We start from the raw sequence: 13539 nt of genomic DNA, 5'->3' as shown, positions 1-13539 counted from the left end.
TGGGGCTGGGGTGGGGCTGGTGGTTGGAGGCTAGGTCTGGGCTGGTGGTTGGAGGCTAGGTCTGGGCTGGGGGTTGGGGCTGGGGGTTGGGGCTGGGGTGGGGCTGGTGGTTGGAGGCTAGGGTTGGGCTGGGGGTTGGGGCTGGCCTGAGGGCTGGTGGTTGGAGGCTAGGTCTTGGCTGGGGGTTTGGGGCTGGGCTGAGGGCTGGTGGTTGGAGGCTAGGTCTGGGCTGGGGGTTTGGGGCTGGGCTAAGGGCTGGTGGATGGAGGCTAGGTCTGGGCTGGGGGTTTGGGGCTGGCCTGAGGGCTGGTGGTTGGAGGCTAGGTCTTGGCTGGGGGTTTGGGGCTGGGCTGAGGGCTGGTGGTTGGAGGCTAGGTCTGGGCTGGGGGTTTGGGGCTGGGCTAAGGGCTGGTGGGTGGAGGCTAGGTCTGTGGGTACCCGGGTAGTGTCGGGTAATAGGGGGGTCGGTAATAGGTTGGTGGGTACCCGGGTAGGGTCAGGTAATAGGGGGCGGGTAGGGTCAGGTAATAGGGGGGTGGGGGTACCCTGGTAGGGTCAGGTAATAGGGGGGTGGGTACCCGGGTAGGGTCAGGTAATAGGGGGTTGGGAAATTTGGTTGTTTTTTTTGTTTGTTTTCTTTGTTTGTTGTTTAACGCCGCACTCAACAATATTCCAGCTATATGACGGCGGTCTGTAAAATAATCAAGTCTGGACCATACAATCCAGTGATTGACATCATGAGCATCGATCTAAGCAATTCGGAGCGAGCCTGACCACCCGATCCCGTTAGACGTCTTTTACGACAAGTATGGGTTGCTGAAGACCTATTCTACCCCGGAATCTTCACGGGTCACATCACCAGGGACGCAAGCTCTGACCGGACCTACCTCCAACTGATCATCACTACACGCATGAGCCTGAGCTCGCCAGGACTGGGGGCAGTGGGGGCCATCTATCCTGCCCTTGGCCGACGGGTCCGGGGTCCGAGCCTCCAGCACCATCAGCCCTAGCTCCAGCAACAAATCCTGTGGGTCCTTATCAGTCTCTTCCATATCATCAGCATCAGCTGTTCCTGAAACACAGATATTAGACTGTGAGTCTACTTGTATTAGTCATTCCTGCGTGAGTGTGAGTGAGCATGGTTTTACGCTGCTTTTAGCAATATTCCAGCAATATCACAGAACGCTGCTTTTACGCTGCTTTTAGCAATATTCCAGCAATATCACTGCGGGGGACACCAGAATGAATGAGTATAATTTTACGCTGCTTTTAGTAATATTCCAGCAATATCACAGAATGCTGCTTTTACGCTGCTTTTAGCAATATTCCAGCAATATCACGGCGGGGGACACCAGAGTGAGTGAGAATGGTTTTACGCCGCTTTTAGCAATATTCCAGCAACATCACGACGGGGACACCAGAGTGAGTGAGTATGGTTTTACGCTGCTTTCAGCAATATTCCAGCAATATCACGGCGGGGGATACCAGAGTGAGAGAGTATGGTTTTACGCTGTTTTTAGCAATAATCCAGCAATATCACAGCGGGGGATACCAGAGTGAGAGAGTATGGTTTTATGCCGCTTTTAGCAATATTCCAGCAATATCACAATGGGGGATACCAGAGTGAGAGAGTATGGTTTTACGCCACTTTTAGCACTATTCCAGCATTATCACAGAGGGGGACACCAGAATGAGAGAGTATGGGTTAACACTGCTTTTAGCAATATTCCAGCAATATCACATCGGGGGATACCAGAGTGAGTGAGTATGGTTTTACGCCGCTTTTAGCAATATTCCAGCAATATCACAGCAGGGGACACCAGAAATGGGCTTCACACATTGTACCCATGTTGGGAATCGAACCTGGGTCTTTGGCGTGACGAGCGAACGCTTAAACCACTAGGCTACCCGACCGCCCCTAGTCATTCCTGAAACGCTAGAGGCGTAATATGTGTCATGATACTATGAATCGTGTCTGGATACAGTACTTTTACTTGATTGATATTCTTTCTTTAAGCAAGTAAATCACAACCCTGACTCAGAGATTCCAGAGATGGAAGATGGGATATTGAGGGCAGCAACATATAGGCTCGAGGTCACTGTGAATGTGCCACTTTTATAAACCTACTGGCTGTTTGTGTAACTTGATATGGAGTTTTTGAAATTGTGGTAACACCTTGTAGGAGGGCTTACAATCCTTGTAAACCCTTGATAGAACAAAAACTACGAACAGCCTACGAGATGCACGTGCAGATTTCGTGCCATTGCGAGACGCACGTGCAGATTTCGCACCGATGCGAAACCCACGTTCTGAGGTCACCGGTTTCATTGAACTGAGTTCACAACTGCAGGCGATATCATCTCCGATACAGGTTATACATTTGAGAGTTTTTATAGTAGTATTTTATTTAAAAAGTTGTCTATGCGATGAGTCGGCTTATTAGTTAAACAAACCATTTCTCCTCGGGATTACCAGCGATTGTAAACCCTGACATCCGGTGTCACCTCATGTCAGGGTTTAGGTAATCCCTCGTAGAAATGGTTTCTCCTACACTTATAAACCTATTCATTGGGATCGCTATTAAGTAAGAGACTCTTTTCTATAGGCATTAAGACCTAATGTGAGGTTTTACTTTCCAGTCGGGTTAAATCTCCTTAACAGGGACGTTGTAATGTCCTGGGTATTTTATTAATATAACTTCCGTTCAGATTGTATCATGTAATGAAATGTAAAATCAAATGTTTTCTTTATATTCCCGAGGATCGAACTCGCAACCTTCATATCTGTAGCCCAGTGATTGTACCACGAGGCTACAGAGGTGTTGATAAGCCTCACTGGTTTTTAGAATGTCCTTTTCAAGATCCATACGCCAGCAACAGATATTTTACGCGCGTTTCCTAAGGTTCATGGAAAGTATGTTCGAAACATAAAAATGTTGATAAACGTTGTTTTAAGTTTCTTTTTTCGGTTTATAAGCATGGAAAAACACTTTCCCTCGGTTTTGGTAGACAGAGCATGCCCTGGGGGTCGGGAAAAACCGCGGGGGCTTCGCCCCCTTTGTTTTTCCCTCTCCCCAGGGCATGCTCTGTCTACCAAAACCTCGTGAGCGTGTTTTCTCCAATACATAGCCAACAGGGAAATGCTAGAGAATCTGAGTAAACCACATATATTTTACACAATATAGCTTGTAATGTAATACAGGACTTGTAAATCGATGTATTGGAAACCAGACTTCATATCGGGATACAATACTGTGTCGCTGTATCGTTATACCACTAAGAAACAAAGACATCAGGCACAGTTCACACACACATACAACTTTTAACATCAACTCAAATGTGACCTTGACCTTTGACACTTTGATGTGCTTGGCTATCTTTCATCACATATTGATTTCAACTCGGTAGAGTGAGTGAGTGTGGTTTTACGCCGCTTTTAGCAATATTCCAGCAATATCACGGCGGGGGACACCAGAAATGGGCTTCACACATTGTACCAATGTTGGGAATCGAACACGAGTCTTCGGCGAGACGAGCGAACGCTTTAACCACTAGGCTACCCGACCGCCCCTCAACTCAGTAGAAGTGTGGTGCATGGCTAACTGCAAGTAACACCACCACCTGCTTAATACTCCATACTTAATACATGGGATGAATATAGGTCCCTGCAACCTAGGTTTATCATGTTTGTTCGTTGTTTAACGCCGCACTCAGCAATATTCCAGCTATATGACGGCAGTCTGTAAATAATCAAGTCTGGACCAGACAATCCAGTGACTTACATCATGAGAATCGATCACCGCAATTGGGATCGATGACATGCATTAGCGAGCCTGACCACCCGATCCCGTTAGTTGTCTCCTACGACGAACATAGTCGCCTCTTACAACAAGCATAGTTTTACGGCAAGCATGGGTTGCTGAAGACCTGTTCTACCCCGGATCTTCAAGGGTCCCACACATACAAGAACATACTCGCTCGTTCCTCTGTACAGGACACAGCAGCTGGATCATGTGGATTCAATCTTGAGGACAAAAAGTCGTACGTGTGATGCATACACAAATCTAAACATGTTTTGTACATACTCCAAAAGGCCAGATCAATAGTTTATGGTTTTACAAAAGCCCCAGCATTAAGTATTTAGTGACTTTTAGTGACATATTAGAAGCTGACTTCATTAAAAATATATACTGTTTCAGGCCTCAAAGTTTCAATTTTTACCAAGTAGCCGTATGGCTACAAGTATTTTTTTCCAGGTAGCCAGTGGTAAAATTAAGAAGTTAAGTTAATTGTAGGTAGCCAAAAGCGTTTGAAATTATCTTTGATCAAATAACTATTATTGTATATTAGTGGAAACTGTACTTGAGTTTTGTTACTTGTGACTCAAACAATTTATGCAATTTATGTTAAAAGATTATATAGGTATATCCTTGCTTATCCAATAAATTATCAACTAAAATAAAATTAAATTAATATTTATGTATTTCGGTTCATTGTTGACTTTAAGAGGAATTATTTGCGAGTACAATTAGCAGCAGACATGTTTATATGTGTCTACATATGTGTAGCAATAGAAATTAGTCGCCACAAGATATTTCCAAGTAGTCATTTGGCTACTTCTGAATTTTAGACAGTAGACAAATTGAAATTTAGGTCGCATTGGTGTCCGTTTTAGTTGCAACTTTGAGGCCTGTGTTTCAGGTTGAAGATATATTGTAAATCATGAAATTAATGTGTCTCCAAAAGAATGCGACCACCGGACCCTACCCAAAAATGCAACGCAATATGAATGCGACCCCCCCTCCTCTCAAGCATCAGTGGATTTCTATCAAAAGATGTCCTCAGTCAGGTTTAGAATCCTCACCTTAATCCAACCTTACATTAATCCAATCACACACCAAATAGCACCGCTTATTAGCGCTGAGTAGAGTACTTCCGCTAAAACAATACATGCGCGCTGGCTTGTGTCGGGCTTTGACGCAGTCGCAAAGAACAAAGACACCGTGTTGTATGGGTGGCGTCTGTCTGGACTTGCAGGTGTGATCAGTGATGACATAAGTGAGTAGAACTCAAGTCTTGACCCCAGCAGTGACAATTCACAGGACGTAATTAGTGTTTGAATGACATTGTTTATATACTTTATATACACGTGCTGCACAATAAACAGTGGTGTTGAATACATCAGCGTATTGGTATTTTTGCTATCCAAAATGTCTTAATGTTGATATAAATGCGATGTTTAAAAATGCGAGCAAAGACCACTCGCATTTTTTGTATTTAATTCACGCTTGCGTTAATTTCAAGATTTACAGTATTGATTTAAAATAAATATTCACCGTATAAAGCATCACGCTCGACTAAGCAATGCTAACAAACTTCTACGCCAATCTGTAAACTTTATATTTTAATTTTAGTTCGTTATAATCGTAGTTCGTTAGGCATATATACAGGATATATACAGCAAATGGCTAAGGCCAAAACACCGGTTTGTTATATCTGTCAGTTCGCTAACAGCGTGTTCATTATAAACATAGTTTACTGTTTAGGGAAATTATCAAACAACCAAAGTCAGATTTGTTTTGTTTGTTTGTTTGTTGTTTAAAGCTGCGCTCAGCAATATTCCAGCTATATGACGGCGGTCTGTAAATAATCGAGTCTCGACCAGACAATCAAGTGATTGACATAATGAACATCGATCCACGCAATTGGGATCGAAGACATTCATCAACCAAGTCAGCGAGCCTGACCACCTGAGATCTTTAGTTACCTCTTACGACAAGCATAGTCGCCTTTTACGGTAAGCATGGGCTGCTAAAGACCTATTCTACCCCGGAATCGTCACGGTTGACCAGAGATCAAAACTACTTGTTCAGGACTTAGAATCAACAGATTATTTCTCCATTATGGAATATGTTATTCTACATTTTGAATAAGTTGGATTGGATTACCGTATTCAACGTAATAAGCGCCCACGGCGATATTTGCTAATACGTTGGCTAGTTAATAATCCCAATTAGCACCCCTTCTGATTGATCAATGTACACAAGACTTATATATTCATGTATAATACGCACTCATGTGTTATATGCACCCTTAATTATGGGCAATTAAATTCTGGAAAAATATATCTGTTGTATATAAACATTTCAGGCTGTAAACATAAACCACGAAATTTACGATCTTTCTCCAAAATAGTATTCTAATAAGAGCCCCCTATTTCTAATTTTGAGAGCGCCCTGGGTGCTTATTACGGCGAATTTGGTATTTGCCATCTGCACATGAATTTCCTGTCTGAATTGAGACACATACATTGTAACTTCTATCATTAAGATCAAGGATTATTTACACATGGATAGTCTTGACAAGCTGTGTTGCCCCAGCTCTAGGCTGAACCCAGTGAGGCTGTACGTGACAGAGATAGGTCGTCCCAGTTTAACTACAGCACATAGGTGAGCTGGTGCATTGTGGGTGCTGGAGCCTGCAGTCGAGGCTTTGATGATGAAGTCATGTTTCTAGTTTCCACACAGAAAGAGTGCGATCTCAGTTTTGATGTTTTCCCATTGTAGTGGAGCTTTTTCCTCAGATACCAATTTTATTCTCTGTTGCTAACTAGCTGCCTAGGTGCTTGGATGCAAGATCAGCTTTTAAAGGTGGGTTGAGTGGGACTGATAGCAGGGATGAGGGTGGGGTAACGATGGGGTGGGGGGTGGGGTGAGGGAGGTGGTCGCATTCAGCAATATTCCAGCTATATGATGGTGGTCTGTAAAAAAAATCAAGGCTGGACCAGACAATACAGTGATTGACATCATGAGTGTCGATCTACACAATTTTGACAATGACATGCATCAACGAAGTCAGCGAGCCTGACCACCCGATGCTGTTAGTCGTCTCTTTCGACAAACATAGTCACCTTTTACGGTAAGCATGGGATGCTGAAGACCTATTCTACCCCGGATCTTCGGGGGAAGAGATCATGTCAAGTGTAAAGGATATATATTTTGACACAAAAAATCCCTGCGTTAAATCTGTGATCATTTTGAATGACTGAAGCTGACGAGGAAACTGAAAGGAATGTATTAGATTTGAAACCACTCGTGATTGCAGAAACACCATGCCGGACTAGGGTTTCTTACAGAGAGGACAAGGTACGACGTGGGCCCCAGGATCGGCTGACGACCTCACATCGTTACATATTTAAAGAATTACGAATTTTAGAAATTGCAATGAAAGTTATCAGATACTTTGATATGAATGAGAACTAGACTTTATTTATTTGTTCATTTGAACAATCTCACTCACTCACTCTCACTCACTCACTCACTCACTTACCCACTCATTCATGCTAAACACATAATCAATGAATGAGAACTAGACTTTTTCATTTGGGCGCTCACTCACGCTAAACACAGAATCAATGAATGAGAACGAGACTTTTTCATTTGAACACTCACTCACGCACTCACTCTCAACACATAATCAATGAATAAAAACTAGACTTTTTCCTATGGATGCTCACTCACTCACTCACTCACTCACTCACTCACACTAAACACACAATCAATGAATTAGAACTAGACTTTTTCATTTGGACGCTCACTCACGCTAAACACATAATAATGAATTAGAACTAGACTATTTCCTATGGACGCTCACTCACTCACTCACTCACTCACGTTAAACACATAATCAATAAATGAGGACTAGACTTTTTCATTGGAACACTCACTCACCCTATCTATCCGTCTGTCTGTTTGTCTGTCTGTTTTAAAAACAAATAAAGCTTTAATCACAATCGATGCAACTGTCGGCTTGCAAGTCATGCTCCCAGTCATTCAACAATGACATTCCCCTCCCAACAAGTCACACAATGACACAGCTGTTTCCTCCATGGTGTCTCTATAGCCATTCCCTCAAACACCAAGTGACAGTGTCAACTCCATCCTCAACAGCAGGGTTAGAAATTGGCACTAGTCCTGTAGTCCTTGCCAAACTGGCCAATAGTTAAGGTATCATAAGGACTAGTAGAAATTTGCAATTTTTAAGGGTTTTGCTATATGTTATCATTATAAAGACTAGTAGACTAAACATGTTAGTTTCTAACCCTGAACAGTGTCATCCCCATCCTCAACAGTGTCATCACCGAGCCTCAACAGTGTCTTCACATCAGACACAACAGTGTCTTCACATCAGACACAAGTGTCATCTCCATCGTCAACAGTGTCTTCACATCAGACACAACAGTGTCTTCACATCAGACACAACAGTGTCTTCACCAAGCCTCAACAGTGTCATCACCAAGCCTCAACAGTGTCTTCACATCAGACACAACAGTGTCTTCACATCAGACACAACAGTGTCTTCACCAAGCCTCAACAGTGTCATCACCAAGCCTCAACAGTGTCTTCACATCAGACACAACAGTGTCTTCACATCAGACACAACAGTGTCATCACCGAGCCTCAACAGTGTCTTCACATCAGACACAACAGTGTCTTCACCGAGTCTCAACAGTGTCATCACCAAGCCTCAACAGTGTCTTCACATCAGACACAACAGTGTCTTCACAAGCCTCAACAGTGTCTTCACTGAGTCTCAACAGTGTCTTCACATCAGACACAACAGTGTCTTCACATCAGACACAACAGTGTCATCACCGAGTCTCAACAGTGTCATCACCAAGCCTCAACAGTGTCTTCACCGAGTCTCAACAGTGTCATCACCGAGCCTCAACAGTGTCTTCACATCAGACACAACAGTGTCTTCACATCAGACACAACATTGTCATCACCGAGCCTCAACAGTGTCTTCACATCAGACACAACAGTGTCTTCACATCAGACACAACAGTGTCTTCACAAGCCTCAACAGTGTCTTCACTGAGTCTCAACAGTGTCTTCACATCAGACACAACAGTGTCTTCACATCAGACACAACAGTGTCATCACCGAGCCTCAACAGTGTCTTCACATCAGACACAACAGTGTCTTCACCAAGCCTCAACAGTGTCATCACATCAGACACAACAGTGTCTTCACATAAGACACAACAGTGTCTTCACATCAGACACAACAGTGTCTTCACCAAGCCTCAACAGTGTCTTTACCGAGTCTCAACAGTGTCTTCACATCAGACACAACAGTGTCTTCACATAAGACACACGGCAACACCGTCACATGCTATCACTGGGGAGTGCATGGTGTCCGGAACTGACTTGGCTGTATACATACCCATGACTCACCCAGTGTTGGTGTTGACGAACACTGAAGGTCAGGGGGTTGTATTTGCTGATGCAAAAATGTCGGGGTTTAGGACAAAATTCAATAAAAGTGTAACCGTGAAGGCGGCCTGGACTCGAGCCATGGGGAAAGCTCCCGCTGTGAGTCAGTGCTATGATTAACAGTGGAGGGAAGAGGTACAGGAAATAGTTTGTGATATTTAAACGGCCCAGAGTAATGTATTTATAGTTTACAAAGGGCCTGCTTTAATTGTATTGAGAAAAGCCATTTTAGAAGATCTATTTTTAAGACTTATTCAAAAACATATGCTATTGGAAAAAACCCACTTCTCTATACCTTTTTGCACATGCTTAAACAACCCTGAATATTGTGTTTATATTTTAAACAAGAGTGTATAATATTTGCATTGTGAAAAGCCATTTTAGAAAATTTATATATTATTTTTAGTATTTTGAGGTTGAAAATCTGTACTTCTGTACATTTTTGTACATATCTAAACAGGCCAGAATAATGTATTTATATTTTACACAAGATTTGTTTGTTTGTTTGTTTGTTTGTTATTTAACACTGAATTCAGCAATATTCCAGCCGTATGACAAATGGCTATAAATAATTAAGTCTGGACCAGCTGACTTCAACTGCATTTAGAGAAGACAAATGATTTATTTTTCATTGCGATTTTAGAAGTTGTATTTTTTAAAATGATTTAGAAACATATACTGTTTTGGAGTTGAAAATCTATACTTTTAGATATAGTTTTATTCTATGAACAGATTTAGTCCACTAGACCTTATAATGATAACATACAAGGCCCAACTATCAACAATCACAACCCTCCCCATCATTACCCCAGGGTCTTCCCTGCCACCTCCCTCACCCCTCACCCCCCACCCCATCATTACCCCACCCTCATCCCTGCTATCAGTCCCACTCAACCCACCTTTAAAAGCTGATCTTGCATCCAAGCACCTAGGCAGCTAGTTAGCCACAGAGAATAAAATTGGTATCTGAGGAAAAAGCTCAACTACAAGGGAAAACACATCAAAACTGAGATCGCACTCTTTCTGTGTGGAAACTAGAAACATGACTTCATCATCAAAGTCTCGACTGCAGGCTCCAGCACTCACAATGCACCAGCTCACCTATGTGCTGTAGTTAAACTGGGACGACCTATCTCTGTCACGTACAGCCTCACTGGGTTCAGCCTAGAGCTGGGGCAACACAGCTTGTCAAGACTATCCATGTGTACAACGGATACAACTCAAGACAATCCATGTGTACAACAGATACAACTCAAGACTATCCATGTGTACAACAGATACATCTCAAGACTATCCATGTGTACAACAGATACAGCTTGTCAAGACTATCCATGTGTACAACAGATACAACTCAAGACTATCCATGTGTACAACAGATACAACTCAAGACTATCCATGTGTACAACAGATACAACTCAAGACTATCCATGTGTACAACAGATACAACTCAAGACTATCCATGTGTACAACAGATACATCTCAAGACTATCCATGTGTACAACAGATACAGCTTGTCAAGACTATCCATATTTACAACAGATACAACTCAAGACTATCCATGTGTACAACAGATACATCTCAAGACTATTCATGTGTACAACAGATACAACTCAAGACTATCCATTTGTACAACAGATACAACTCAAGACTATCCATGTGTACAACAGATACAACTCAAGACTAACCATGTGTACAACAGATACATCTCAAGACTATCCATGTGTACAACAGATACAACTCAAGACTATCCATTTGTACAACAGATACAACTCAAGACTATCCATGTGTACAACAGATAAAACTCAAGACTATCCATGTGTACAACAGATACAACTCAAGACTATCCATGTGTACAACAGATACAACTTGTCAAGACTATCCATTTGTACAACAGATACAACTCAAGACTATCCATGTGTACAACAGATACAACTCAAGACTAACCATGTGTACAACAGATACAACTCAAGACTATCCATGTGTACAACAGATAAAACTCAAGACTATCCATGTGTACAACAGATACAACTCAAGACTATCCATGTGTACAACAGATACAACTTGTCAAGACTATCCATGTGTACAACAGATACAACTTGTCAAGACTATCCATATTTACAACAGATACAACTTAAGACTATCCATGTGTACAACAGATACAACTTTTCGATTCACTGTGCTCTAGATCATCTCTTGTTTCGTTCAAATTAGCTGACCTAATTTAGAACATAAAATTGGAAAATCAATATTTCCTAAACGTAGCATAGTCTGTGAACATGTCCCTTCATTAAGACCCATGAAGATTCCGGCGTAGCATAGGTCTTCAGCAACCCATGCTTGCCGTAAAAGGTGACTATGCTTGTCGTAAAAGGCGACTAACGGGATCGGGTGGTCAGGCTTGCTGACTTGGTTAATGCATGTCATCGATCCCAATTGCGTGGATCGATGCTCATGATATTAATCACTGGATTGTCTGGTCCAGACTCGATTATTTACAGACCGCCGTCATATAGCTGGAATATTTCTGAGTGAGTGAGTGAGTGAGTGAGTGAGTGAGTGAGTGAGTGAGTGAGTGAGTGAGTGAGTGAGTTAAAGATACTGAATAATTGGTTGACTGATTGGTTGAGTGAGTAACTTGTGGAGTTGGTGACTGAGTTTTTCACAACATTATTTTCACACCTTGAATACCAGTAACAATAACACATTCACAGCTAAATGCCTACCAGTTTAAAATTCTCAGACCAGTAATACTATAGTCAAACTTCGACCTGTTCAACAGCATTACCTCCAGGCCTTGCAAGGTCAAGGTCAGACTCTTAACTTGTCCACATGCAGTATCAGTATTACATCCTTCAACAAACTCAATACACTGTAGGGGTCAAGGTCAACTCGCTGAGGACTACTTCCAGATACAGAGAACAAACAGCCTGCGGACTTTTGGCCAGCGCAACCACCACACTCCGTCGCAGTGCTGACTCAGCAAAACACCACTGCCACAGGCTAATTTGCATATCACAGGATGGACGTCGGTCACAGGTCATTGACTGATAAAATTTCAAATTGACAGATGGTTTGTTTAAATAGTCGGACTTTTGACCGATAGAAATGCTAAGAAAGGTCTCACACTTCATAATTTCATAATTGAAAAATAAATAGTAAGGATTAGTCCTACTTACAGGTTACAGTATAGATTCAATAAAACAAGGCACAGCCATTAAAAATCTAGTTGAAATTCTGAGCATCGCATGTCTTTGCATCGTACTTTCTGTATCATAGGGAAACACTGTCTCGAGCTATAGTGACTTTGTCAAACGCTTTTTTTATTGTTCACGTTCATGGCCAGATCATTGGATCACGAACAGTATTGCATTGATTTGTTGTTATGGTTCTTCCATCATTTTTGTTGATTTGACTTGTTGACTTTTGCCATTGACCTATTACGTTTCCTGGGTCCAAATCATTGACCTATATACAGATTTTTGTGTCAAAATCACGTGACCGGACTTTTCTCTTGTTTGTAAACAAACGCGCTTTTTCAGAAATCAGTATAGAACGGACTAATGCAAGTATTTGGAGGCGCTTTACATATTGTTTTGCATAACTATATAGATATGCTACTACAACTGCGACAGTGAGTTGCATGACAATATATATTTATGCATCAAAGTGACCGTGTCGCTAGCTCTCCGTTGGGCTTCGATGACAGCACGTGGAGCCGTACAACCAATGTAAACATAGGATAACTACGCAAAAACGAGTAGATTTTTATGTATTTGCATACTTTCTCAATGAAAGTTAACCATTCTTTGACATTTGTTTATGAAAATGTGTAGACTTGTCAAACATGAAACGGATGAAAAGCATATGCAATATCTTGAATGGACTGTGAAAGATGTGACGAATCGTCACATGGCGCTGGCCTGTGGCAGAGGTACTATGCTAGCTGGCTGCCGGCCGCATGGAACTCTGGGTAGGAGAGTGCGCAACCACATGTAGCATGACTGCACTGACTCCGACAGGGAACAAGAGACTTACAGCATGTGGAGCTCCTTAACCTCCAGGGAGATACCTCATCACCATCCTCGTCACTTGTGTATCAAAACACTTTCATAGCTCAAGCCTCTTTCACAAAGGTCGACCTCAGTGCTTGCACCAGTGACCTATACAGTTTTTTGGTTTGGTTTGGTTTGTTGTTTAACGCCGCACTCAGCAATATTCCAACTATATGACGGCGGGCTGTAAATAATCGAATCTGGACCAGA

At 42.3% G+C, this 13539-nt stretch overlaps 1 protein-coding gene across 1 annotated transcript in view; it reads right to left on the bottom strand.

The window, feature by feature from the left end:
• LOC124142074 (protein FAM214A-like) overlaps positions 1-13539 on the bottom strand; it is a 51313-nt gene that overhangs the window by 16642 nt on the left and 21132 nt on the right. Inside the window, exon 2 of the mRNA XM_046510339.2 lies at positions 888-1072. Within this exon, the coding sequence (XP_046366295.2) occupies positions 888-1072 (185 nt within the window). The remainder of the gene's footprint in view (positions 1-887; positions 1073-13539) is intronic.

This window comes from Haliotis rufescens, unplaced genomic scaffold (genome assembly GCF_023055435.1).
Source record: "Haliotis rufescens isolate VD_foot unplaced genomic scaffold, xgHalRufe1.0.p SCAF_14, whole genome shotgun sequence".
Lineage (NCBI taxonomy): Eukaryota > Metazoa > Mollusca > Gastropoda > Lepetellida > Haliotidae > Haliotis > Haliotis rufescens.
This window is presented reverse-complemented; position numbering and strand designations above follow the sequence as displayed.